Raw genomic sequence first — 15905 nt, forward strand, 5'->3', positions numbered from 1 at the left:
GCTTTATTTAGGTTAAATTGTTTTTCTCCCTAAGCTTGAATCTTAAAGTATTCCACAAGCAAAAGCTTGTTTAAAATGATAATGCCAGCCATGTTGGACTCTAAGAATGAGTCAGTGATTTCCTCTCTGACACGTTAACACAGCTATCACCATGATTGCTCAGTTGCCATTTGTTTTTCACTCCAGGTGAGAGTCAAGCCTTTCCAGTTCTGGCCCAAGCCCATGTGATGGTGTGTCGCTGGCAGGAGATGGCAGAGAGATTCAGTGTTAAACGGTTAGACACTGTCACTAGTCACAGCCTCCTGCAGTGCTGACGGGGCAGTTTCACCACTCTTTAATCTTTACAGGGAGAAAAAAAAAAACATGCTAGTCATGGCGAAATTTCCAGCAGCTTTCTTTTCTGGCCCCTTAGCTTCATTGGAGGAGACAGTTTGCGATGGTCAGAGAGAGCACATCACAGAGAAGGGGCATACTTGGAGAATTAGTGATGTGGTTTTCAGCATGTTTCATCATACTGTTTTGTGTAACACCAACAGTGTTACAGCAAAACCTCTGAATTTACCCAGTGATTAGTAGTCTGAAAAGTTACATGAACATTGAACAGTTAAGTTTCAAGCAGGTCTACATTAAATTACTGAATATATCGTCTTGGTTCGGATATATACGTCTGGTTTTTTACTGCATCCAGGAGCATCAACTGCATTTTAATTGGAAATCCTTTGGCTTGACTTAGCTGGGACCTCCTAGGTAAAATTTTCTTAGTGGATTAGAAAATGGTGGTCCAGTCAGCCACTTGGTGATCCCAATGTTACCTGTGGGCCATAAGCTGAGCATCTCAGGCATTACTTTCGATTTGGCGTCAAAGAGGCATTACTTTTTTGACCTACCAAAACTTTTAAAGAAGTGCTATTTACATTGTTTGCAGTCTTTATGCTAGTCTAGGTAGGTTTATATATACTCATTTTCATTATCTATAACTGTGCATATTTTATTTATTTATTTATTTCAGCCAAGCCACTTCTTCAGAGCAGTCATAGTGGGTAAATCCTTACGTTTAGCAGTCTTACTGCCTGCGTATGTTCCCTTTTTAACTGTTATTAGATGCGGCCTATCTGCAGTGCTGCAGAAGCCCTCTGCTCCGTCACATTTCCTCTGCACAACCTTACATGCAGATTGGGTCACTGTCTCTGTGACAGAATGATTAATCGACCTATCAGGGGACAGGGAAAGGGGATGTGCTGAGGGGGAGAGGGAGAATGTATGGCAACTGGCTGTAAATGATCCCCGCAGCTCCTCACTCAGCATTCAAACCCTGGCATCCGCCCCCCACCCCCTCTTTTTTCAAGGATCCCTCCTGATAATAGCTGAATCACATTCAGCTGCAGGTGAGAATAAGCATTGTTTTATCTACCCAAGCAGGTTTGTAAATGAGGCCCTCTGGACCACCCTTTGGATCAGTGCACAATGCGATAGATGAGAAAGAGGCTCTTCTTTAATTCTCTTTAGTGAGATGATCTGCAAAACACCTTTTTTTTAACATCCTTATCTCAGTCAGTGCGTTCACATCATCAGCAGGATTTCCATCATTTTGTTGACATAAAAGTGTAAGTGCCCTGCTGACCTCGCTGATGGATGGTCATACTTTTTTCTGTAGATGCTTGTGTTGTTTATGTTTGCAGTCAGAGTATTCGTGCAGCCCTGAAGCTGTACACAGAGTCCTAGTGTCTCTGTCAATATCCTGTCCTAGATGACCGCAGTTTCGCTGACTGTATAGCAGATCAGTCACTGAGTGAGTATGTAAATGTCAATCAATCTGCTCTTTGTCGGTGCAGATTTGGTGTAATGTTTACAGCGTTACTGTCCACTTTTAAAAGTGTTTTTCTTTTTTGTTATAAAAATGTCAGATTTAAATTTTGTATGCTTTGCCATCACTTTTTTAACAGCAGCTTTTCTAACACCACTTCCATCATGTGCCACATTAACACAAATAAGGAGACATAAACACCTTATATGAGAGCTGTTTAACACTGACGTTTGAGCCATGTTGGGGGAGTTCATTGTTCAATTCGCTGTTAAATAAAATATAGCATCTGACAGACACTTGGCATACTCATTTATTGTGGCTAGCAGTTTGAAGGCTGTTGGTCATAAACTGAGGAATCTGGCTCTGAAGCATATTTTACACTGCATGCTGTGTTTTTGGATTTGCAAGTGCTTTTGTCAGACTGTTGGCTGTCTACCATGCAATTGCAAAACAGGGAGTGCTTTAAAACTCCAGTAGGCTACCTTGCAGAAATCTGCCTCTGCCATACAATTAGCAGTTATCTGACTCTGCATGCCTGGTGAAATCGTGGACTTTATATGTGATGAACCAGAGATGCAGTAACATGAAAGACTTTACAAGATATACCCATGGAGCCCTGCTAAACTTGTTGTTACAAGTACTGTAGAGCAATACAGAAAACTCTATTGCTAATACTGTAATCCAGTGGCAGTGTAATTGTGTTTTTGCATATACAAATGAATATACACTCACTGCCCACTTTGTTAGGGGCACCTAACTCATTTGCATAAACATCTAATCGACCAACCACAAGGCAGCAACTCAGTGCATTTAGGCATGTAGACATGGCCGGGACCACTTGCTGAAGTTTAAACCAAGATTCAGAATGGGGAAGAAAGGTGATTAAAGTGACTTTGGACATGGCGTGTCTTGTAGATGGATGATTCAGAGTATTTCAGAAAATGCTGATCTACTGGATTTTTCCCTTACCATCTCTAAGGTTGACAGAGAATACCAAAAAAGAGAAACTATCCTGTGAGCAGGAGACCACAGTGGGTGCCATACCAGTTAACTAAGAACTGGAAACTGAGGCTCCAATTTTCACAATGTTGCCTGGCTTGATAAGTATTGATTTCTGCTCCAACATTTGAATGGTAGGGTCAGAAATTGGCATAGACAACATTAACACATCGATCTACTCTGCTCTGTATCCATGTTCAGGCTGATGGTGAGGTAAAGGTGTGGTGGAACTTTGGGCCCCTCAGTACCAGTTGAAATTCCTTTTAATGCCACAGCCTATATAATTGTCATTGCTGACCATGTCCATCCCTTTGTAACCACAGTGTACCCATCTCTAATGAATGTATCCAGCAGGGTAAGATGTCATGTCACAAAAATCATCTCAAACTGGTTTCTTGAACATAAATGGGAAATTTCCATAATAGATGTCCAGCTGAAAATTAGCAGCAAATGTGTGATGCCATCATATGTGGACCAATATGGACCAACATCTCCAAGAAATATTTACAACATTCCTTGAATGTCCTTGTTGAATCTATGCTATGAAAAATTAGGGCTGGTATGACCCATGGGTCAGAATATAGTTCTAGCAAACTGTATCTAATAAAGTGACTTGTGAGTGTCTAATCTATCCATGAATAATATTACATTAATATATTACATGAATACTTAAAATATAAATAGTGCCTTCAGAAAGGGTTCCAATCCAGTTCTAGTAAGGTAAACCTAATAAAGTGACATGTGAGTTGCAATCTTAGATTTTGTCCACACTGTGTCTTTGCTGGTAAATAACACGCAAGGCAACTATCAGTATCCTCACTGTAATCCTATTAAAACTTGGCCAAAATGAGCCCATTATGACTATAGGAGCCCTGAGTCCATTTCAGCAGGGGTGAATTACCATAAAGTAGCAAGAGTTCAGGAACAAAGCTGCACATTATCTCTAATTGAAAGAACTCCACCATCTCAGCTCAGCTTTCCAACTACAGTGCTGTTCTGTCTGATGGATCTAATAAAATACAATGCTCCTTATTCTCTTAATGTTCCAGTCCACATTTTCAGCTGAAATCCAGCCTAGAGAGTCAGAGGTCAGCTGTGACTCAGTGCTAGCTGAGCCAGTATTCTCTTCGTCCAGTGTCTTCAAGTGTGTTTATCATGAATTCGAGATTTGCGTGATGCCTTTGAACAATTACCCTTTAAACGATATCCTCAATATCTAACGCAACTTGGCTCAAACCTAAAATAGCTCATTGGGATTCAGATGAAAGAGTCACTCAGCATGAAGCGCAAAAGTACAAAATTAGAGCACACCCATACATGCAACTTATCACAAAGGGATAGTCTGTGAAAGAAATACTATTTTGCATGAGGGTCAGTTCTGCAAAATTTAAGGGTCTGTCTAGTATGAAAGGCTTTGCATGTATGTAGCTTCTTGTATAAACAATCACATTATGAAGGCTTATAGGGCTATGAAGCAGCATGGGATGCACAGCTAGTTCAGTATGAGGCCAAGCACTTCACCCAGACAGAAGCCATAATGTCACAGATGGTAGGAGCCTCGGTGGGGGTTGAATGATTTCACTGGGGTCAGAGTAATTCAGATTGCTTTGTATCTTTTAGGGCCCTGGTCGTCTGGTGGCCAATGACATCCAAGCACCCTTTACTGTCCTTTCTCTTTGTATCTTTTCAAAGTGCTTTACTGTATTCAATACTTAATTTGCCGCCCCACTGATCCTGACTGTTGCCCCAGGCTGCAGTCACATGACCCTGGGACCAGTTTTCTTTTCATTTGTAGAAGCCATTTTGAAAGTAGATGTTATGATGTTTCTGGGGTTTAAAGCCATGCGCTGCATTTGAATTCAAGTCTGGATGGATCTATAATTTTGCTGCACACACACAGATATACTTTGGCCACTATTGGACAGCTGTGTGAAAGGCTATAGAGGCAAAGCGTCAGCGCAGAGGGAAAACAGACCTGGCTCTTTGGCTGCAGATTGTTAATTAATTGCTACTCAGGCTGCCCTGTTGTTGTGCAGCTGCGTGACTTTAGCTTACTCTCCTTAGGTTGTTTTTTCGGAGATCTGACCTGGTTGCTAATAAGCCCTTACTAAACACAGTCGCCGTGCTTGCAGTTGGCTTATCTGCAGCCTGGGGTTTCCCATCGCTGGAGAGGATGTCACAATGGTCAAAATGTCATGCACATGACCTAGGGGCACAGAATTTCTTAGTCATGTTTCTTAGTGATGTTTTTTTTTTTTTTATGTTTGCACGAGGACACACTGATTGTATCATTAGGATTTGACAGGTGCAGGGTAATAATAGTGATACGCCTGGAGACGTATTGGACTGTTTCTAAGTGACTCATATTTTCCTCTAATGATGATGAAGACAACATATGATGTGGTAAACCATTAGTGTGCCTTGAGTATTTTTTGTTAAATATCACCTACTAATCTTATTTATTTTACAGCATAAAACACATGCAGTTCGTGCTCTTAAATATGATGCAAAGCACACTCCTAAAGCTTGGAGCTTAGGTTAGGACACCAAATGCAACAAGATGCATATTAATTTCTGCAACTAAAGGATTGAAGTAGTTATTTAATGCATTTGAAAAGATGAATGCATTTAAAAAAGTCTTTAATTTGTTTACTAATGAAAGAAACAACCTTTGGCATTTCCAGTGATTGTTAGTTAAATTAAAACCACCTGCCTTCACCTTTATTTTATCCCACCTTTTACTGAAAGACAAATATTTAACCTTTGCGTACCACTTACAAGTGCTGTGCTTGTACTTGGCGTTAATATACCAAGTCTGTTTGCATGGGAAAGCTAAATATGCTTGATCTCAATCCAACTCTGAGCAGTGTGTTTCGTGATAAGGGAAGGATCATGCCCATAGCTGTGCTGCTGTGTGCCGTGCAGCTGAGCCATTTTGTTTTAACTAATTCTGATGACTCAAACTCTAACGAAATGAGACGCACATTGAAAGATGGAGCTTAAACCTCCCACAGAGTTCCAGTAGTCATGGTTTATATTAAATATATATTGGATGGAAAGGCTATTTATACCATCCAGGGTGGGCTTTCCTGGCCCTAACTGCTGCTGTTTCAGGGCCTGTTCAACTCTCAAACACTTAAACACATTTAGATCTGGAAGCTGCCCAGTACAAATACTGTCTGATGTACTGGTCACTGTACATTTCCGCTGAAGCAGATGGAGCTTAAGTGTGTTGCTCAAGGGCCTTTCAGTGATGATAATGAGCAAGGGGCAAGTGTTACTGTTACTTATCTTCAGGGTTTAATCTGTTGGTTCAGGGACTGAACTTCCCAGTCTGACTCCTAGTTTTCTTGCTTAGAACCTCTGCACAAGTGTGAAAATGTTGCGTTAATATGTTACATATATGCACTGTAGTGATTTATGATGGTAGATTACAGCAGATCTTTGTAGTTATCAGCTGCACTTCGACATGGCTCTTAGTAGTGTCAGCCTGGTGGGTAGTATACTACTTTGGTGCTGGCAGAAACATCTTGTAGCTCACATCGAGTGAGAAAACAGGAGATAGAAAGGTTAGGATGCCAATTATCAGTTCATTTCTTAAAAATTAAAAAATACATGAAAGGTGGATCCTTGAAAGGAGACAGATAAAAAAAAAGTTAGGCCAGGCTTATTTGAGCTGTTGTGGAGGCCTACACAAGCATACCCATAATATGTCAGCAACTCTTCCTGCCTACAGACTGCTGTGGAAAGAAACCCTGCAGCGAGAGCAGAAAGAAGAGGAGGCGTAACAGTTCCAACAACTATTTGATAGATTACTCTGAGGCTTGGTACAAATGTTTATCCTCCTTAATGGAAGAATTTTAATGACTTTGTGGATCCTTTGACTTTTCATTTACCAGTAAGATAAAGTTTTCACTTACCCAGTTAAAGTCTCCAAAATACACAAAATATTGTGCAGATATTCATCATTCCAGATGATGTATTATAATTACTTAGCTTTACTTCTAGTGCCACTTGAGGATTCACATTGGTGGCTTTGCATTTTTATTAAACAAAAATTAATTGTAACGACTTAGAAGACTTATTTATCTTCTGTAACTTTTTGGTTTTAGACTAAATACCTGCAAAACCGTCATACGTGATACCAATCACTCTGAGCACATGTTAGCCTGCTAGCGAATGTCTGCGAATGTCATAGCTGCTAGCATGACAGCATACTGATGCAGCTATTAGCATGGCTGGTAACTCTTAGTCTTGTTTTTGTATGCTTAATTCCCCATTAAGAAATGTTCCTTTATTTAGATAGCGAGGCATTGTGAATCATTATTGTTGCAAGTTATTTCAGGATATGCATATTTAGATCTAGTCAGAGAAAAGGAACAAGCACCTTGCAAGGTCAATTTGCTTGGATGTCTGATATGACCTGTTTTTTATTCAGAAGATTAAGTTTTCTACCCCTGAGACTGTGTGTATTTGGTATTTAGTGCAGCCTCCACAAGGAGATATTTTTCTCAAATCTTAGTTTTGTTAAAAGGCATTGTCTGGTGTTTGCTGGCATTCTTTAAAATAAAAATGGTTTATTTATCTGATTTTATTGGAGCGAGTAGTAAGGGCTTAGCTAGCTGTAAAACAGGGCTAATGTCTGTCATAAAACAAGTCTGTGTCCCCTATGTTCGTCCTCAGTGTGGAGGAGATAAAATTCTTGTACACATAACCATGAAAAGTAATTTGATTGGTCTGGCTTGATCAAATGTGAGGGACAAAAAGGAAAAACTGCCCATAAACCTCAGATGTAAGTGGATATCTTTAACAGCGCTACAATATCTACTGTAATGCATAATACAGTGGAGAGTGGAGACAGTGAGGCTTGTGATTGCTGTTTCATTGAACAGCCCACTCATTTTTAAATGTGTGATGGATGAAAGCATTCCTCAGTAATTTTCTCAATAACTGACAATGTTTGTGTAATTGTTCAATTCCCCATCTATGTATATATTCACAAGATGTTCATCACTGGTAACATCAGTCTGCATAACAGCAGCACAAGTTATTTTACATAATATATTTTGGGATGTATAAAGTGGTCCTGGCCCCTGAATAATATAAGCTTATCCTTTCCGCTGTCAGCCTCAATTTGAATAATTTATATGTAGCAATAAATAGAAGCAGAATCTCTGGCACCATCCTGGAGAATTGGCACTTGAGAAGTAGGAAATTCCTTCTTTTTCCCCATATCACCATGACTTTAATGAAATCAGCAGCAGAAGTCTGCTCTTGTTATGCTTGTCTTCTCGTTCTGCTTTCTGAATCAAGGTCTTGCCCAATCACTCATCGCTCTGTCGGCAGGCTGATTTCAGCTGCACTTGTCACTCTGTGATTTCTGGAACAGATAAGAGCTCTGATTGAACATTTGTTTGGCCTCTGGAAACACCACAGGAGAATGGCTAGTAGTAGTTCATTTTGTTTCTGTGTGTGGTTAAACATCTCTCCTGGTCAGGCACAGCTGGCGCACGTATGGAAGCAACATCAGACTAGAAATAGCGTTAGTGCCTTGATCAAGTAAAGTCTTTGCAAATCAGAATTTTATGAAATAGGTTAAAATGGATCTCTTATGATTTTACTGTCATGTATACTTCTACAGCAGCAAATGCCTTTAGTACCCATGACCAGAGTTTCACATAATAAAGTCAACCTATGTACAAATAATGGTTGGGAGCCAAAGATTCAGGCTCATCTACACACTTTGTTTTAGTTTTTGTCTACTCTTAGCTCTTCATGATGTAATAAAGTTTGCATATCCCTTATACAGTAATATAAGGCAAACAAATGCTGTGAGCAATAAACGGCCCTGTTAGCCACAGGTCAAATACTTCATTTGTGAGGGGCAGCCAATTAAAAGATACAGTGGCTTGTTTCAGACAGTGGATGAACTGGCTGACTGCAAGATAAATAAAGAGAATGTCTAAAAAAATTTAGTTGGAAATAGCACAAAAGCAAAAAAATAAAAATAAAATAAAAATTCCATACTATTCACCTAATGGTTGTTAAGTTATATAATTGTTGGTGAGCTCGTCATGAACAAAGTTGAAATGAAATCACAGAGCCTTACCCAAGGTTCTCTGGGAACCCAAAGATCTCCTTTCTCAGCTTATATTAGAGGAAGCCTATCCCAGCTACCATAGAGCGAGAGGGGTATATCCTGGACAGGTCGCCAATCGGACACGGGGCCCTCTCCAGACATTTGAAAAGAAAAGTCAGATTTAAAATATTCACTTTGGCATATGTTACACAAACACAGAAACACACACACAGACAAACATGCACACAGATCAGCTTCTCATTTCCCCAGTTGAAACATCTTAAGTCTATATACATGCAAATATTGTTCATTTCAAAGGTTTAACTTCTGGACACCAGACACTCTCTACTCACTGTGTGCACTCAGGAGATTTCAAGTTTCGCATTTGATTTGTCAGCATTGCATAGTATATCAAAACTGGCTTCTAAGCGACTGTCACAAAACTATTTTGTAAATATAATTTTCTCCTTCTGGTTGGATTCAGCAGATGGATTTTAAAGCAGCCTCTGCACATACTACTACATATATATTTAACTGGAGGCATGAGAGAGAGAGAGTTTGGAGCTAAATTGATCTCAGTGATACTTCAGCAGACGTAATAACATTTTTTTTGCTTTTTTATAGGTATATTTCCTCAAAATAATCAGTAGCGTTGGGACTTACCAAGTATTAGAAATGTAAAAACCAAGATCCAACTGGTCCAACTTAATGCTACATAGAAGTTTATAAGTTCAAGTTCTGTGAATGAATCTTTTGTTTCTGTCATGACCTGTATTTAATTTGGTGATTTACATTTTTGGGGCTCAGTGGCTAACAAACACATTTTTATATGTCACAAAAGGGAGTAAATATCAAAACCATGAATCGAATACATCAGCTATCCCTCTCCTATACCTTTTGTATCATTTACACCAGTGGTCCCCAACCAGGCTGCAAGAGTTGAGGCCCAGGTGTGAAATTTATGGTTTTCAGGGTTTTTATTGTTTTTTATCGTCATTTTTTAATCGTTTTTATCGTTAACTCAGTTTCCCTGGGTCTTTTCCAGTGTGTTATGAATTAATCTTCCTTTTTTGGTACTGGTTTTATTTTGTTGTATTTATCCGCGACACCATATTGTCGGACATAAACCGGTCCGTAGCACAAAAATGGTTGGGAACCGCTGATTTAGACGACTTTCATAAGACAGCTCCATCCATATATCCATTTTATCTTTTAAGTCAAACAAAGTATTTCACTGTTTTAGCCTTTCTGATTGTTTTCTGGTAAATTAATGCTTTATTATAACTTGTGTGTTTTTGCATTTATTCATGTAGTTTTTTCTTTCAAACATCTTCAAAAAATGTGAAAATCAGCCAAATGACTCCACCCTTTAATGTCAAACTGTTAATACCCACCTGTGAATGTTGGCAGTGTAGTGACACACAGGTGGAATATATTATGCTGGTTGAGAACAAGTCATGAATGGTCTGGTCTCCCTACTAATAAACCCCTCCCCTTTTTTTTCACGGACAGTACGTGCAGCCTAAATGAAGTGGAACTTGTTCAGGCATCAGACAACGCCCATGGTCGCTGCTAAGCCAACGGGAGCCAGTGCCTTGACTGTGACTCCAGCGCCGGTCGCGTTAGTCTCGGCAGACAACTCCACCGAACCAGTGAGCAAGAATGATGCCTTTGACGAGATCAAAAACAAGTTCCTGAATGAAATCGACAAGATCCCACGTGAGTGCCACGCAAGCCCCAATCATCCGATCAGCCATCAGTTCCCATTGATACAACTCTAAGCAATGAATTTGGAATTAGATTTTCTCTTTTTGCTGCAGGCATTTGCAGGCCTTTAATGTCTTTATTCAGTATTGATCACTGGCTGCTCTTCCTAATGGCAGAGAAATCTAATTTTCACTAGATCTAATTGCTAACCTACCACCTTTTACTAAATATATTTGGCTCAGGACGTGACAGGAGGCTTAATGATTGGTCGGTCAAATGTCACAGTATTTACTTGTAGCTTTTCTGTGTGGGTTCATCTGTACACTGGTCTGTATATGCTCCTCAGTGCCATCATGGGCCATCATTGCCATCGCTGTGGTCGCCGCTTTACTCATTCTAACATGCTGCTTCTGCATCGTCAAGAAGTGCTGTTTCAAAAAGAAGAAGAACAAGAAGGGCAAGAAGGGGAAGGGTGACATGGGAATGAAGAACCTGAAAGGTGGAGAGGTATGTTCTGCCTCAGGAGGACGTTTCCTGCCTGATATAATTTATAATTGTACTGAATATAAAGCAAAGCTAACAACAAATGTCTTTAACCTATATATGACTATAATAATAGGCCTATTATATAAAGGCTTAGGGGTGTTGTGTTTGGCATTGTAATAAAATAATAACAAAAAGCATTTTTCCATATTTTACTCAAGTAGCTTTAAAAATAATTTAGCCTGTTTGAATTGTGTTGGATTTTAGGCTAGATGAAAACAGAGATTCTTTACAATTTTGATGTTTTCTAACCCAGTTTTTCTCCACAGTTGTTAATTACATTCTTTATCCACCATGGTTAATGTTTTTTAATTTATTTGTTTCTCTTTCTTTTTTTCATTTAATGTATTTGTCATTAATGTTATTGTTGCTCTTTCTCTCACTTATGCTTTGGGACTTGAGTGGAAAATGACAAGACTTTAACATACAGAACAGCCATTGTTTTTCTCCTCGTCCTGAAAGAGTAATTATTTAAATTACTAGTTAGTACAATGGTGTTGTTTTGGGCCTATAATTATTATTTTTTCCACAAACATGATTGATAATTTGATGAGGTGCAGTAACATATCTAAAATTGATGTTATTTTAAAACTCCAATGGACTTGCTGCACAAGATATGATTGTGCTAATGAGGGGGCTTCTCCGTCTGTCATTTTCCTCAGTCCCTACAGTGTAGCTAACTACATTTGCTGTGATTACCCTTCTTTGGTGTCTGCTGTGAGTTCAATCTCTTCCTTTGTCTCTGCTCTCCTCCTTCCTGCTTTGTGTCTTATGTGTGCTCCGTGTATCTTGACTGTGGTGGACTTCTCTGCCTACGGTAGGTCTGATAGCACGCGGCACCCCTCTCTGGCCACTCTGTGTAAGCACAGACCAGGGCAGGGTGGGAGCGGTGGTGGGAGTGGGGTTGGGCTGGGCTGGGCTTGGAGGGGTTGGATTGCAGTGATGATGACAATGAGTGCTATGGCTTCCTTAGTTTTTGCAAGCTTAGGTGCTGTGGGTGCTTGAGGACTCCATGGGAGCGATTAAGCTGCTTCGCAAAACCCACTGAACTGATATGCCGCACTAAATGCTATGTCTTGTATATCCAGAGATTGCAATTTTGGCATAAAAAACAACAAAAAACAGAACAGACATCTGTTTAAGTTGTCTATGGTTTGAAATGAACATGAAACTCATCCTATGGTTGAGCCTTTGAATGATGAGTGCACTGAGCAGCTCACTAGAGATCACTAACATGCATGTGCAAGGGGTAAGCTGGATATTTGTCAAATATTAGCTGAAACTTTACCTCACTGAGAGCTTGGAGCATGTTTCCACTATTAGAGGCCTCTATTGTGTATCACGACCAAAAATACTGATGTCTTACAAATAATTCCTCTTCAAAGATTTGCTAACTTAGCTATAAAATAAATATGGTGTACCCCAGGTTGTGCAAACATGCTCCGAGTTCCACAGCAGATAAAGATGTTTGTACCCCTTGACAAAGACCAGCATATGCCCTTGCAGTAGGTACCATTGAATGGCCACAACTTGACTTGAGAGTAACTTTCCTGGATGACCCATGCTGCTGACATACTAGGTGACAGTCATTGATCCCCTCTCTCTCCCCGAAGCACTTGGGTGCCATTGAAGAGAAATGGTGGGCCAGAATGTTTGCCCACATCTTCAGTCAAATGCAAAAGCCTGATTTTAGTCGATCCAAACCTAATGCCGCACGAGTCAACCGGCTGCTTTAGTACACATTCTGCTTAATAAAAACTCAGTACTGAGCTTACATTTCAACCCGTGGAGTTGAAAGGGCATTCATTCAGACGTACCATTTCTTTATCTTTGAACCCCCTCTGAAAGTTCGAGAGGAACTGCTAATTCTCAGCATGATCCCTCAGTGGATGTGTACATTTCACTCGAGACATTAATATAGATTTTTGGGGGCCTCGACGTTTAAATGAAACATCAACGCATAACCTTTACCACACTTAAGACATCACAAGATAAACCATTTACATTTACCATCAGAAATAATCTTGGATCCTGCATTGTGTGGCCTGGCATGCTTGAATGAAAAGCATTTACAACAATAAAGATACAGAATGCCACGTAGGACACTGTGTGAGAATGTGAGTGTATTTGGTTGTGCGTGTGTGTGTGTGTGTGTGTGTGTGTGTGTGTGTGTGTGTGTGTGTGTGTGTATGTATGTGTGTGTGTGTGTGTGTGTGTGTGTGCGTGTGTGTGGGAGATGGGTGAGTGGGGGTGTGAAGCATGCATGTAAGTCTGCATGTTCAACAGCATTTTCGGGCCGTTCTAGGTAAAATAAAATAAAAAACTCTAGAGCCAGGGTATGGAGTGTAATATTTTGAGGGAAAAATACTCTAAGTACGAGATTATGTCCATAATGTACAAAAAGATTTATTTTTTGGATTAAAAACCCTCCACTTAGCTTCAGTTTGCAAGGTTGGGTCAATGCTCCTGCTCCTTCCGTACGTGCTGGCTGCAGTAGAGAAAATTAAATGAATTTTAGCGTCCGGATTAGAAACTTTTTAGATTAGAAATTTTGTCTCATAATCACAATAATATGATGTCTACACATATGTGGCGTGGTGAGGTCGCTCCAGCCTTGGAGAGCAGGGCGATGTGGTTCCCTGACAGGAACATTTTTTCCTGTTTAACATAAAAATTGAATCAACTTTACGACTTATAGTGCTGTGCAAAAGTCTTGAGCCACCTTTTTTTGAAAGTTGGGAAATAGGTGCATTGAGCTATTTTCAAACATCCATGATTCAGAAATTTCACAGTTTGATTCTTAAGAACTTGACTTTCAGATACGGTTGATCTGCGCTAGACTGTTTTTTTAGGCCTGCCACGTCTTCTTTTGTTCTCCACTTGTCCAGTTTCGTCACATTTCTAAAGGTCATACCACATACCATCCATCCATCCATTCTCTTCCACTTATCCTTGTCAGGGTTGCGGGGGGGCTTTAGCCTATCCCAGCTGTCTTAGGGCGAGAGGGAGGGTACACGCTGGACAGGTCGTCAGTCTGCCACAGGCATAATGCTACATACCATCCTGATATATTCCAAGTTTTTGGATAATAGCTTTTTGGGTATAACCTGTTGGTGCAAAATGCTATTTTATGCCTATGAAACTGTTATGTTTTTTGTAGACTCAACTTAAGAAATAGATGTTGCAACTTCCTCCTTGTAACAAAGTCCCTAAAGATACAAGACAAAATTGGTTCTTTGTTAAGTTGTCTGTTATGTGTAGACACAACACTGGTTCATTCCTTGTGTTAAGTGTATTTCTTATGCTTAAATGATTCATACTTCAGTGTTAAATAGCTTAATAAACAAAAAAGAAAACAGTCCTCTGAAAATGATCAGGTTTAAAGACTGGACTGGCAGCAATTATCCAAAGAAAAACTTTGCAAGGCTCTCAGAATGCCTGGGAAATTATTGCTCAAGACCACTTTAAAGATTACAAGAAACACTGACTCCTTGGAAGTAAAATATAAAGAAATGAGGGATGGCTCAAGTGTTTTGCACAGTTCTACAAATCACAGAATTTTCTCCCAATTCTCAAGTTATCATGTACCCCTTAGAATGGTCCTAACATGCCGCTGTATGCATCTAAGGACGTGCGTGCGTGTGGGTATGGTGGGGTTCAGTATGCTGTGCAGCGAGTGTGCGCGGTAGTGCATTATCTGTGTGGATGCCCTGTTCCTTTTCCAGATCAGTAAGTAGCTGGATCTCACGAAGACGTCAGTGTTTTTTCAGGAGGGGAGCCGTAGAAAAGGAGGCCACGCTGAGAGATTACCCAGTATCTTATAGCAAAATGAAAGTTTACTTTAAGATTCATATCTTAGCAAATTGCTCTTGCTAGATTAGTCGTGACCGCCTCTAAAGATATGGGACCCTGAAGAGTCACTGGGTGTAATGTAAAAGCAAGATGCACGATAACAGAAGATTTGAATTATCTTCTTCATCATGCCCTGATTATCTCAGGAGCAGTTAAATGTCAGTAAGCTGCTGAATGTTGTTCTGGCGTGTGATTAAGTGGGACAATAATTTGCATCAGCTCGAAAATCTGGACTCTGGAATAAATTATGAAATCTTTCAATCATTCACTTAGTTACAGCAGTCAGCCCAGAGTACAGTAATTGAAGCAAAGTCATAACAACAATATCAATGTAAACACATTAATGGGATTTAAGGTTGTCAGGAGGAGATAGATGCCAGACATTAATATAGTCTGGCTTACAGTAAACTGATTGCCAGACTGCCAATATCACCGCGGTTTGAGCAAGTTTGAGAGCTTTTCAAGAAGTGTCAGTAAGTACTGCGTCAGTGCTTTGATCAAATCACATCTACGCCTGATAGCGCTGTCCTTCACATTCACTCAGTGAGGACACTCAGCCTCTGTTGGAAACACTGTACACGGAGCCAACTAAATAGCAAGGACACCTAGCACTGCAATGCAATAATGCAGCAGCTCTGTAATAAATGTTAACTTGTTTTTGAAAAGCATCCCATGATATCCTTTAACGTGCTTGCTTTTGACATTGGCTCTTCGTTGCTGATACAGCGTTACTCTGTGTGGGATACGCCATCACAATTTTTCAGACTTTTTAAACAACTTAACATGACTCATTTGAAATGAGTCATGTTTGGGATTTGTGCAGCTACCTGTGTGATGCTGTTCCTTCAAAGTAAAAGTCCTCTTCCCCGCTCTGTTTCTGTTTTTTTGTCCACTCCTTGTAATATCACTATTACTGGTAGC

General features: G+C 40.0%; 1 protein-coding gene across 6 annotated transcripts in view; it reads left to right on the forward strand.

Moving 5' to 3' along the window:
- LOC309696293 (synaptotagmin-2-like) overlaps nucleotides 1-15905 on the forward strand; it is a 64887-nt gene that overhangs the window by 38587 nt on the left and 10395 nt on the right. For all 6 annotated transcript variants that reach the window (XM_082517460.1, XM_082517457.1, XM_082517462.1 and 3 more), the window contains 2 exons: nucleotides 10395-10601; nucleotides 10936-11096. In XM_082517460.1, the coding sequence (XP_082373586.1) occupies nucleotides 10409-10601; nucleotides 10936-11096 (354 nt within the window). In that variant the 5' untranslated portion in view covers nucleotides 10395-10408. The remainder of the gene's footprint in view (nucleotides 1-10394; nucleotides 10602-10935; nucleotides 11097-15905) is intronic.

Source organism: Aulonocara stuartgranti (assembly GCF_965226115.1).
Source record: "Aulonocara stuartgranti genome assembly, chromosome: 20".
Classification (NCBI taxonomy): domain Eukaryota; kingdom Metazoa; phylum Chordata; class Actinopteri; order Cichliformes; family Cichlidae; genus Aulonocara; species Aulonocara stuartgranti.